Source organism: Puma concolor, chromosome B3 (genome assembly GCF_028749965.1).
Source record: "Puma concolor isolate L17-30 chromosome B3, mPumCon1.1.hap2, whole genome shotgun sequence".
NCBI lineage: Eukaryota > Metazoa > Chordata > Mammalia > Carnivora > Felidae > Puma > Puma concolor.
The window spans coordinates 126,906,270-126,918,966 of record NC_141672.1 but is presented as its reverse complement, the minus strand read 5'-3'; the positions used below and the strand labels follow the sequence as shown (position 1 = coordinate 126,918,966).

At 40.3% G+C, this 12,697-nt stretch overlaps 1 protein-coding gene across 2 annotated transcripts in view; it reads left to right on the top strand.

Moving 5' to 3' along the window:
* Window positions 1-12,697, top strand: part of LOC112856150 (neuronal acetylcholine receptor subunit alpha-7) — a 114,236-nt gene that overhangs the window by 84,828 nt on the left and 16,711 nt on the right. For both annotated transcript variants that reach the window (XM_086711356.1, XM_086711357.1), the window contains exon 5: window positions 10,510-10,589. In XM_086711356.1, coding sequence (XP_086567482.1) covers window positions 10,510-10,589 — 80 coding nt within the window. The remainder of the gene's footprint in view (window positions 1-10,509; window positions 10,590-12,697) is intronic.

The window sequence follows — 12,697 nt, the reverse complement described above, 5'->3', positions numbered from 1 at the left end:
TATCTAAGTTTTTATCTACACATTTAACAAGACTTATCCAATATATAAATATGATAGTTAATAGAGATATACATAGACACAGATATAGGAATAGATTTATCCTTGTTTTACTAAAAGTAAATATCTGGAGAACTAAATATCTTTAGTGTGAGAGTGTATGTGTGTGTCTATGTGTCTTTGTTTCTGTGTGTATGTAGGGGGAATATGTAACCTTAAATATTTACATTAGAAAAGGTTTTATGGAGTATTGCTTGGCAATCAAAAAGAATGAAATCTTGCCATTTGCAACTAGGTGAATGGAACTGGAGGGTATTATGCCAAGTGAAATTAGTCACAGAAAGACAAAAATCATATGACTTCACTCATATGAAGACTTTAAGAGACAAAACAGATTGACATAAGGGAAGGGGAACAAAAATAATATAAAACAGGGAGGGGAACAAAACAGAAGAGACTTATAAATATGGGGAACAAACTGAGGGTTACTGGAGGGGTTGTGGGAGGGGGGGATGGGCTAAATGGGTAAGGGGCACTAAGGAATCTACTCCTGAAATCATTGTTGCACTGTATGCTAACTAACTTGGATGTAAATTTTAAAAAATAAAAAATAAAAATAAAAAAACAAAAACAAAGAAAACATTTTAAAAGGAAATTTGTGAGTTAATCACCAATCTCAAGAAGTTAGAAAAATATTAATATTAAGTAAATAGAAGGGACAACAAAGAGTAGAAATACATTAAACAAGTAAGATAGAAATCAAGAAATAAACTGTTTTTAAAAAGAACTAATAGGGATGCCTGGGTGGCTCAGTCAGTTGAGCATCTGACCCTTGAATCAGCTCAGGTCATGATGCTAGGGATGTGGGATCGAGCCTCAAGTTGTGCTCCATGTTGAGTGTGGAACTTGCTTAAGATTCACTCTCTGTCCCTCTGTCCCCCTCACCTGCTCATGCTCGCTGTCTCTCTCTAAAATAAAAAAAATAAAATAAAGAAATAAAGATAATTAAGAACTAATAAAATGAACACACCTCAGAGTAATTATTTAGGAAATAAAGAAGATACAAACAAATGTTTATTAGGTATGTAAAGGGTTTATAACCACCAACAGGCATTTTAAAACAAGTGAGACTTTACAGAAGACCATGGGGGAGGGGAAGGGAAGAAAAAGTAAGAGAGGGAGGGAGCCAAACCATAAGAGACTCTTAAAGACTGAGAATAAACTGAGGGTTGATGGGGGTTGGGAGGGAGGGGAAAGTGGATAATGGGCATTAAGGAGGGCACCTGTTGGGATGAGCACTGGGTGTTGTATGGAAACCAATTTGACAATAAATTTCATATATATCAAAAACAAAAACAAAAACAAGTGAGATTAATATAGACAACTTTATGCCAATAAATTTGGAAATTTAGCCAGAATTAACTTTTTCTAGAAAAATAGAAGCTGGTTCTAGACAAAATAGAAAAAATAGACAAGAAAATTGAATCAATATATATTTCTTAAAAATAGACTTTATTGGGGTTCCTGGGTGGCTCAGTAGGTTAAGCGTCAGACTTAAGCTCAGGTCATGATTTCACAGCTTGTGGGTTTGAGTCCTCTGTCAGACTCTGTGCTGACAGCTCAGGGACTGCAGCCTGTTTCAGATTCTGTTTCCCTCTCTCTTTCTGCCCCTCCCCTGCTTGTGCTCTCTCTCTGTCAAAAATAAATCAACTTTTAAAAATAATTAGACTTTATTTTTTAGAGCAGTTTTAGGTTCACAGGATAATTGAATGGAAAATACGAAGATTTCCCCTATATCCTCTGCCCCCACGTTTGCATAACCTCCTCCATTATCAATGTCTCACATCAGAGTGGTACATTTGATACAACTGATGAACTTACATTAACACATCATTATTACCTAAGTATAGTTTCATTTAGGGTTCACTCTTCATATACATTCTCTGGGTTTGGACAAATGTATAATAACATATATCCACCATTGTGATATCACACAGAGTAGTTTCACTGCCTTAAACATTTTCTACCCCACCTATTTATCCCTCCCTCACCACAACCCCTGGCAGTTTTGCCTTTTCTGGAATGTCTTATAGTTGGAATCCTACATATGTAGCCTTTTCAAATTGGCCTAGTAATAAGCATTTAAGGTTCCTACATGTCTTTTCATGGCTTGTTAGCTCATTTCTTTTTATTGCTGAATAATTTCCCATTGTCTGGATGTATCACAGTTGATTTATCCAGTCACCCACTGAAAGACATCTTGGTTGCTTCCAAATTTTGGGAAGTATGGATAAAGCTACTACAAACATCCATGTGCAGATTTTTGTGTATTACATACATAAGCTTTCAGCTCCTTTGGGTAAATACCAAGGAGTATGATTGTTGGATTGTGCAGTAAGAGTATGTTTAGTTTTGTAAAAAACTGCCAAACTATAGCCCCAAGTGACTGTACCATTTTGTATTCCCACCATTAATGAATCAGAGTTTTTCTTGCTCCATATCCTTGTCAGCATTTGGTGTCAGTGTTCTGGATTTTGGCCATCTAAGAAGTGTTTCTCATTTTAATTTGCATTTCCCTAACGACATGTGATGTGGAGAATCTTTTCTTATGCTTATTTGACATCTGTATATCTTTGTTGATGCGTCTGTTCAGGTTTCTGGCTCATTTTTTAATTAGATTGTTTTTTTTTTCCCCCCTTATTGTTGAGTTTCAAGAGTTCTTTGTGTATTTTAGATTATATTCTTTATCAGGTATGTCTTTTTCAAACATTTTCTCCACATCTGAAGCCTGCAATTCCATTTTCTTGGTTAATATGTTTTGAAAAAGAAAGGAAAAGGTGGGTTTCATAGGCAAGTTCCATCTAGTGTATAATGTCAATTATGAATATACATGTATAAATCTTAACTACAATATTAGCTCACTAAATCTAGCAATAATTAAAAATAAATCCTATCAAATTTAGTTTTCTGTTAGAAATATAAGTTTTGTTTAACTTTAGAAAAATCCATTTATATGACTCATCCTATTTACAGAAAGGAGAAAAATTATGTGATCATCTTGGTAAGTGCAGAAAAATCAACTGACAGTGTTTAATACCCACTTGTGAAATAGAATAAAACTTTTGTTTTAAGTTTATTTTTTTGAGAGAGAGAGCACACATGGGCAAGCTGGCTATTGGCAGAGAGAGAGGGAGAGAGAGAGGATCCAAAGCAGACTCCTCACTATCAGCAAGGAGCTCAAACACACAAACCATGAGATCATGACCTGAGCTGAGATCAAAAGTCAGACACTTAATCAACTGAGCCACCAGGTACCCTGAAATAGAATAAAACTTAATTTCACTTGATGTAAGGTCTTTACCCATTTAAAGTTGAAACATTTAGAAGTTTCTGTATGTGGAACAAATAAGGATAATCATTGTCATCACATATCTTAACAATGGTATGAATTTAAGTAGTAATGAAAACAAAGGAATCAAACATCAAGTATTAGAAAGGAATAAACTAAATTATCATCATTCATAGAATATGCAATTTCTTTACATAAAAAAAAAAAAAACTTTTAGAGACTACCTAGACAAAATATATTGGATATAAGACAAGTGTAAAAATATTGAATGTATTTCTTTACCCATGTGACAATTAGAAAATGTAATTTAACAAATTTTATTTCCAATATCTGCAAGTGTTTATAAGTACCAATAAAAATAAATATAAGAAAGACCAAAATAAATAATGAGTTATATCATATTTATATGAAAATTGAATATTGCAAAGATGCCCAATTTTCCCAAACTATTCTATAAATTTAATGTGATTGCAACTGAAGTCTCAACAAGGTCTTAGTGGGAGTGGACAAGTGGATCCTGTAATTTACAATGATGAGTAAAGGGTAGGTGATGCAACATTTAAAAATTTTTTTTAAGTTTATTTATTTTGAGAAAGATAGTGAGTTGTGGAGGGGCAGGGAGGAAGGGAGAGAGAATCCCAAGCAGGCAGTACAGAGCCTGATGCAGGGCTCAAACCCAATAACCATGAGATCATGACCTGAGCTGAAGTCAGATACTTAATAGACTGAGCCACCCAGGTGCCCCAGTGATACAATGTTTAAACAAAAGAACAAAGTTGGGGGACTTACTCTGCCAAATACCAACATTTCATTATGTTGTAGTGATTAAGATGATATTGTACTAGGTCAGAGATAGTCATATAATTCAAGGAACAAAATAGGGAGCTCAGAAACTTGATACATACTGTAATAACATTTTCTTATTTATAACATGGTTATAATCCATCCAATGTTACATTCAATTATTATAATAACATCCATGTTACATGCCACTTAACATGTAAATTGGCGGATAAAGAACAGATTGAATATATTGCTCTGGAAGCTTCCAGCTGATGCCCAGATATCTGTCCCTTGGGATCTCTGACAGGTAGAAATGGCCATAAAATTTCAGTTCTGCTCAAGACTTTTTGTTCACAGACTGTGACTGGCCACATTGCTGGCAGTAGACCTTTAACATTTTAGAGTAAAATACAGAACTAAAAGTATCCCGAAAAAGGACTTACTACTCTTTTTTTTTTTTTTTTTTTAATATAATTTATTGTCAAGTTGGCTAACATACAGTGTATGCAGTGTGCTCTTGGTTTTGGGGGTAGATTCCAATGATTCATCGCTTACGTACAACACCCAGTGTTCATCCCAACAAGTGCCCTCCTCAATGTCCATCACTCATTTTTCCCTCTCTCCTACCTCCCCATCACCCCTCAGTTTGTTTCCTGTATTTAAGAGTCTCATATTACTCTCTTTTGAAAAAAAATTCATCTATTCTAAACAGACTGTTTTCCCCTCTGAAATCTAAACATACTTTATATCAGAGATGTCTTAACATGTAATTGATAGCTTTTTTAAAAAAAGATTTAAAATAAATGATACCTTGATCCACTGTCTTTTGAGATAGATTGGCTCTCTGTTTCTTCCCCCTTTACTTTTTTTCCTTCCAATGTTTTTATTTTATTTTTTAAAAAAATTTATTGAGATATAATTGACCTATAACTGTATGTAAGTTTACTGTGTGCAATGTATTGATACAAATATATATTGCAATTTAATTACCACTGTAACATTAGCTAATACTTCTATCACATCACATAATCATTATTTCATTTTGTGGTAAGAACAGTTGAGATCATTTTTCATCTCCTGCTTTTCCGTCCTTCTTTCAAGGACAATGTGAGCTCAGAGGGAATGGGGCGGATTGTACATGAATCCTTATTCATTAGAGTCTTCATGAACCCACATACCTAGTGCCTACCCTCTTTGGTACAGCAGGGTGACCCTGGATTTTTTTTTTTTCCTCTTTCTTTCAGAATTACCTGCATGTAGAATCATAGTTTAGTGAGTATGTGGCCTGTTGGGAGTTTACTTTCTGGGCTTTCTTGATGGCTGGTCACCCTGTTCTTCTCTCTCAGGGCACTGACAGCCAGACTCCAGGACCAAAGGATTCTGGGGGTGGCATGTTCAGTTTCTTTTCCTTGGCTTGAGGCTGAGCTCCTCCATGCTCCTCAGTGGGGGTGACTGCTGTAGGGCAGGTTAAGCAGGAGGCTGCACTGAGCTGGGTTCAGAGGCTCTGCTTCCCAGGCCAGGAGTCAGGGGTGGAACTAGGCACAGAGCAAGCCCTAGGGAATGGAAAACAGGAAGAAATCTAATCCCAGACCTCCAGGGTTCACCTCTGCTGGCCCGTGCCTTCAATGGCTTCTGAAAGCACAGCTTGTAATTAATTCCATAAGCATTGATTGACTCCTGGATCCTGCAGTCATAGCCACCCACAGTTTGCTCTCAAGCCTCCATGCTAGCCTTTGCTGCTGAGGCAAGTGCTAAGATAAGGTGTTGGGGCAATACCTCACTCACCTCAGGGTCCAGACAAACCACACCTTCATGAAGTTTCCCTCAGTCTAGTTAACCTCCAGATATGTGATCAGATCATGCCTTCTGTTGGGGATATAGCAACTTTCCTTTCCACCTGCTGGAGTTCTGCCCATCTTTAGAGCATATCCAGATGCCCTTTCTTCCTGACCACCCCACTAAGGACATAGGCCCTGAATCCTGAATATTTAGGCTAAATATCCCTCCTGTCCGTGGTCACTTTTCAATGACCAAGGCCCATTGCCCTTGTTGCCCCATCAGTGGTGGGGGTGGGAGCCTGTCTGCCCTTCGCTGGCTGGACAAGGACCCAGGCAGCTAGAGAGAGGAGCCCTCGAAGGTAATGAAGGGGCCATGTGCCTAAGTTGTCAAGAACTCTGTGAGCACATCGTGTTCTAATATATATTAGTATATATATTCAAACTGTTTAATACAGAAAGGTTCACATGCACAACAGAGCAGAAATAGGAATAAACTGAGTCCTTGGACCCATCCCAACCCATGGTTATCAGTTTCTGCTGGCTGCAAGGCTGTGTTACCACATGGCCTCATGGTCACTATCTGCTGCCCCCCCATTGTACATCACTGAATGCACATAGTGCTGGGCCGGAAGCCAAACAGCACTGACACTGTCACCTCCTGTGTCACTGCAGTGGTTTCGGCTACTCATGTTTCATAGGGACTTCATTACCTGCCTTGGAGAGCTGTTTTCAGACTCAGTTTTTAGCAATAGGGCCCTTTTTCAAACTTTATCTCCAGTTATCATGGCCAAAACAGATAAAGTGGTATTAACATACAATTATTACAGGAGTTTACTTTTATATCATTTATGTATAAAATGGAAAAGAATTCTAAAACTGCCAAAAAATATTAAGATTTGAATTTTGATAATGATGACAGAGTTACAATTCTGTTTGCCTTCAATATTCTATTTTGGTTGGACCGCATTTAAAAATCAATGAGTCACATAGGTAAACTGTTGGCTAATGGAAACAGATTTTTATCTTGATTTTACTCATTTGTCTTGTGATCTCAAGAGTCTTCAATTAAAATTGATCCAAATGTATGGAGGAAGAGCTTGGAGGAATTTTTTTTTTTTTCCTTCCAGAATTGAGTCACTGATCTAACAGATGATCACAGTCTTTGTTATAAATGTAAAAATCAGAGAAGAAACCCAAGCTTAAAATAAGCAAAACTATGTATCCTCTGTCATGAATCGCACGGTGCTCTCAGTTGTAGCTACAGAGGTGGAAACATGTGCTGGTTCTGAGCTGGAATTGTAGGCTCAAATGTGAAGTTTTAAAAAGAGCAGTGCAAAACTGAAATCTTACTGGGTAACTCATTCACAAGAGGTTTATAAATACAGCATAACCATGCCAAGAGAAGTTTTAGCTTAAACTCCCACCAAAAAAGGAGTTAAATGGGCCACATGCATTAATCCACTGGTAGGTAGTCTATTCTGAAGAGTTAAAATTTTGTAAAAATTTGAGTGGGTTTGGACTTTTATTAGCATTTTAAAATACAAGGAAATGAGATGTTGGAATAAACATTTACAGAAACTCCAAAGCACATCCACAGAATCTCACGGTTCCTGAGAACTCAGTTTGAAAATCATGATATGATATAAAGTGATTTTGTGAAGGTCCACATTTTCAGCTATTTTGTGCCTAGTCCCTGTTTATCATGTGATTCATTGAGACAGTCGGGTACAGACCACAGTCAAGCAAAGAATATTTGCACCTTGAGCCTGCCCCCTCCTCCTTCTCCCTTTGCGTGTGATCAGAGTTAAGGAGGTGGGTGTGTCCTTCATCTCAAAGGATTATCCTTTTGTGGTGACTTAGTCTCTCTCTCTTCCTTCTTCCTCTGCACATCATCACATTTTTGTTTCATATTCACACCCTGACTTTTTTTGTACAGTGTTTTCCGCAGAGTTTGTGGTTGACATTTCTTTTTCTTATTACAGTGATTTTTTTTTAATGTGTCTTTAATAGAATCTGTGGTGTTTTCCAGCTTATTTCTTCTCTCCATTGCTCTGAATCTACTTGAGTCTCTTCAGAGACACCTCATATCTTGCTGTAATGTGTAAACACACCCCCTCTGTGCCTTTTCTAGGTCCACTGCACAGCTCATCATGGAAATCCATTTTCTTGATCCCTAGTTTTATTTATTTATTTATTTATTTATTTATTTATTTATTTTATAATTTTTTATTTAAAAAAAAAATTAATGTTTATTTTTGAGAGAGGGAAGGGGCAGAGAGAGGGGGAGACACTGAAACTGAAGCAAGGTCCAGGCTCTGAGCTGTCAGCACAGAGACTGATGTGGGGTTCGAACTCACAAACCGTGAGATCATGACCTGAGCTGAAGTCAGACACTCAACCAACTGAGCCACCCAGGCACCCCAATTTATTTGTTTATTTAAATATTTATTTATTTATTTTGAGAGAGAGAGCGTATACACGAGCAGGGGAGGGGCAGAGAGAGGGTGAGAGAATCCCAAGCAGGCTCCACTCTGTCGGCGCAGAGCCCCATGCAGGTGCTAGATCTTGAGCCATGATATCAGGACCTGAGCTGAAATCCAGAATCGGACACTTAACCCTCTGAACCACCCACCTGCCCTCATACTTAGTTTTAGTTCAAAAATTTATTTCTTCTTTTTCAGTATTCACCCTCATTTTCCTAGAGCTCATCCTCAAGTCTAGCACGTGGGACACAAGCTCTGTAAGGCCTTTAATGTTCTTGAAGGTGCCTCTCTTTGCCTTCATGCTTGACTGGTTTCTTTCAGCCCTAGAATTTCTCTGTGTGATTTCTTTGGCCCTTCCCTCCCACCCATTGCCCCTGTTGTTTCTCCAGCAGCTGTTGAGTGAGTTCTCCTGGCCTTGTACTCTGAAGGCCCTCTTCATCAATGTCTCACATTTCATCTTTGTGATTCTTATCAGCCAGACCTCCTACCTGTCTATAAACATTTATTTCATAAGTCAAAATTTAATTTTCGTATTGCTGTGTTTTACTAAATGCAATATCCTCTTGAATTTCTGTGAGGATATTACTTTTTTAAGGAGCAAATTTTTTTTGTTCCTTTTGTTCACTTCTTCTTCTTGGATATTTTCTGTGTCTTTAATTGTGTCTCTCATGCAGAGTGCTGTCCTCAAATATCTTGTGACTCTGAGTTTCCCTTTCAGAGGACCTCGGGATTAGAAAAGGCTGCCCCAGCCTCTGCAGAAGTATGCAGCCTTACTACAGGTCCCCAGTTGCTAAAAGGAGAGGAACTTCACTCCTTGGTGCTAGCATTTTGACCCGGCTGCCTGTATTTTCTTGAGGGAGTTCTGTTTCTTTTTATTTAAGGATAGCCAGGATTTGTTTTAATGAGGTATGCTAAGAGATGCAGACACAGAAGTAGCCGTCATGGAGGAAGCAGTTTTTATTCACAGTTCCCTAGAAACAGGAGGCATAGCACACCATGCAGACCCACACAAGAAAACACCGGGGTGGGTCAGGAGGCAGAGGGAGTGAAGGGGGAACATGGGCAAGAGCCTTTGTTGTGGTTTCCATGGAATGGAACTGGTGAGGCAGGATGAGCAGAGTTAAGATTGGCCAGTGTGAATAATTTCAGTGGGCTCTGGGTGATAGGGGCTGTCCCTAGCTGTCTGGTACCTGGCCCTCTGGTTATTAGAGCAGAGGGACAGAGGCCAAGAATATGAAACCCTGATAAAGGAGGTGGCTGGGGTGTGGGCTCTGGATTTGATGGTTTGCATTTGAGGGATACACTGGTGAACAAGTTGTCTGCTATCTCTGGGAACTGGCTAACCTGGGAGCGGAAGGGGGGCACACTTCATCCAGGGTCAGCAAAGTATCGTAATACAGAAAATAAAAGACATGGATATTAAGGGCTGTTGGCTTTAATTGTTGTTCTTTCTTTGTGTTTTGTGTCTTCTTCCCATCCCCTTTATAGAATTTGTTAACTGCTGGCTGCAGGAGTTTCTGAACATGTGCAGGGAGGGGGCTGGGGAGGATCTATCTAAAACTTATACCTAATTCTTCTCTCTTCACCTGCCCACATTCCCGTCATTGCTATTCATGGTACCCAGTATGCCTCTGGGCTCTGCCTATGCCTGGCAACCTCCTGCGCTTGCAGCTTCAGTCATTCAAGATGTATTGGATAAGCATCAACCAAGCATTGGGCACATTCAGGAGACTGGAACTGGAGCTTTGAGGACAGTGGATCAAAACCCATGCCTGCATGGGGCTGTCAATGGCAGAGAGCTTCTACCCTACAGATAGATAGAAATTTCTCATCTGCTCCTGTCCTATGAAATTGTCTTCAGGATTGACTTTTGCTAAGAACTTTGTTTTATATGCATATGAAAATCACAGTTCATATGAAATGAGGGGGTGGTGGTGGACATTGGCCTCTACCAACCTCTGCTCTGAGATCTCCCAGGCAGGCTGTGAATGGTGGCATGACCCAAGCACGAAGAGTAGCACCTGCCAGAGCTATTCCAGCACAGTCACAACAGACCTAAGGGCATGGGAAACCCACTGCCTGGCAGTGCTGACTCATGAAATCCTTTTTGTGTTTCTAGTGCTGATGAGCGATTTGATGCCACATTCCACACCAACGTGTTAGTTAATTCTTCTGGGCATTGCCAGTACCTCCCTCCAGGTAAGATCCACTTCCTTTGTCCTCCTGTAGTTAGACAATTTCGGCATGTTTGGGGTGCTAATCCCCCAATGGTTGCTCACACTAGTGGTGGGCCTCCTTTGCCTCATTCACAACCACCCCTTGCTGTTTTCTTCCCTGTGTGCTTGCATGTATTTCCTGAACTTGATGATGCCATCTTTCCCTTTTTTTGTCTTGGGGTCATGGCTCAAACTGTCTTTGGTGGCATGTGTCGTATGTTCTTATTGTGTGCCTCATGTTCTTTAAATTGAATCCACAGCGAATGAAAGTCCCCCTTGTCAGGTCATTTTCAGTTCTCCTTAAAACCTGCAAGCTAGGCAACCCTGGCCATTCTCTCCACCCATTTCAGCTCACCATTTCCCCTCCCACCAGACTGCGTATCTTGGCAGGTGCTGCTCTTCAGGTGTTGGGGCGAGATGGTGGACTTGCTGGCTTCTTGAGTGTGTGTGTTACAGAGGACTTGGGTGTTGGGTATAAGAGCAAGTGATTTCAAAGCGGGGCTCATCAATGACTTATTCCTAACTGAGCTCCTCTTCTCCTTCCCAACCAGTTGATGGTTAACTGCTTCCTGGGATTGATTTTTTTCCCAAAAGCCCATCATTTCTGTCAATTCACTGGGCCCTGGGCTGTTCACTGAATAATATAGAGCATTGAGGAACCTGGGTTTTAATGCTTTGAGGCATGTAGGTATTAACAGAGTTTTAGAAATCTTTGAGATGATTTTTTACATGTTCTTTCCAGGATTATTTCCCCACTGCAACCATTTAACTTCCTGCTCCCAGGCAATCTGCAACCACCCCCCACCTCACCACCAACACACACACACACACACACACACACACACACACACACACACCATACCCACACACCTACCACCCCCTGCACAACACATACATGCATACACATTACACACCACCTACCAGAAAATGTCCATGGTTGCCCGGATTGCAGTTTTTTTTTTTTTTTTTAAATTTTTTTTTTTCAACGTTTATTTATTTTTGGGACAGAGAGAGACAGAGCATGAACAGGGGAGGGGCAGAGAGAGAGGGAGACACAGAATCAGAAACAGGCTCCAGGCTCTGAGCCATCAGCCCAGAGCCCGACGCGGGGCTCGAACTCACGGACCGCGAGATCGTGACCTGGCTGAAGTCGGACGCTTAACCGACTGCGCCACCCAGGCGCCCCTGGGATTGCAGTTTTTAAGGAGAACGGGAAATGACCTGACAAGGGGGACTTGCATTCACTGTGGATTAAATTTATAGAACATGAGGCACACAAAACACCCCACATATATACCTCCCCCATACACATACATGCACCACACCACCCCCCGCATACACACACACACCTACACCACACACACACCTACACACACCACACCACCCCCCACATACACACATGCCACACTATACCCACCTACCTACCACCCCCAACACAACACACACACACACACACACACACACACACACATACATTATACACCATACACATACCACAAACCCCACATATACACCCCACACACATACCTCCCTCACACATACCCACACACCAACAACACACCCCCCCACATACACACACTGTACACCACACGTATACGTTCTTATTCATTTCACAGCACAGCAAAGCTGGCCTTGCCTCCTGAGTTGTTGCTTAAATGCTCTTCCTCCTTAGTGGAGGATAAGCATCCCATGGGCAGATTCCATGTTTATACACCTTAGAACCACCACTAATCAACCAGGTACCTGTCCATAAATGAATGTGTAAGTGATTAAATCCATCAAAGGCAGGTAACTCTCAATAATGTTTGTACAGACTGAAGAGCTATAGATTTTCAGGTTTTCTGTCTTAAAGCACGTGCTTCCATTTTACTTTCCCCAGTTCCTTCACCCCTCCCCCAGCCCAAGCAGGCTTTCCACCTAACAGTAGGCCCCTTGGAGACTGAAGCTATGGGATGAGCCTTCCATCACATGCACAGACATTCTTTTTCACCAGGCTGTGAGTTGCAGCTTTTATTATGAGGGCTATTTTAAAAAACTATCTCCAGTAGTCATCAGTATACAAGAATATGGTGTTACAGATTGTTTTGAAGG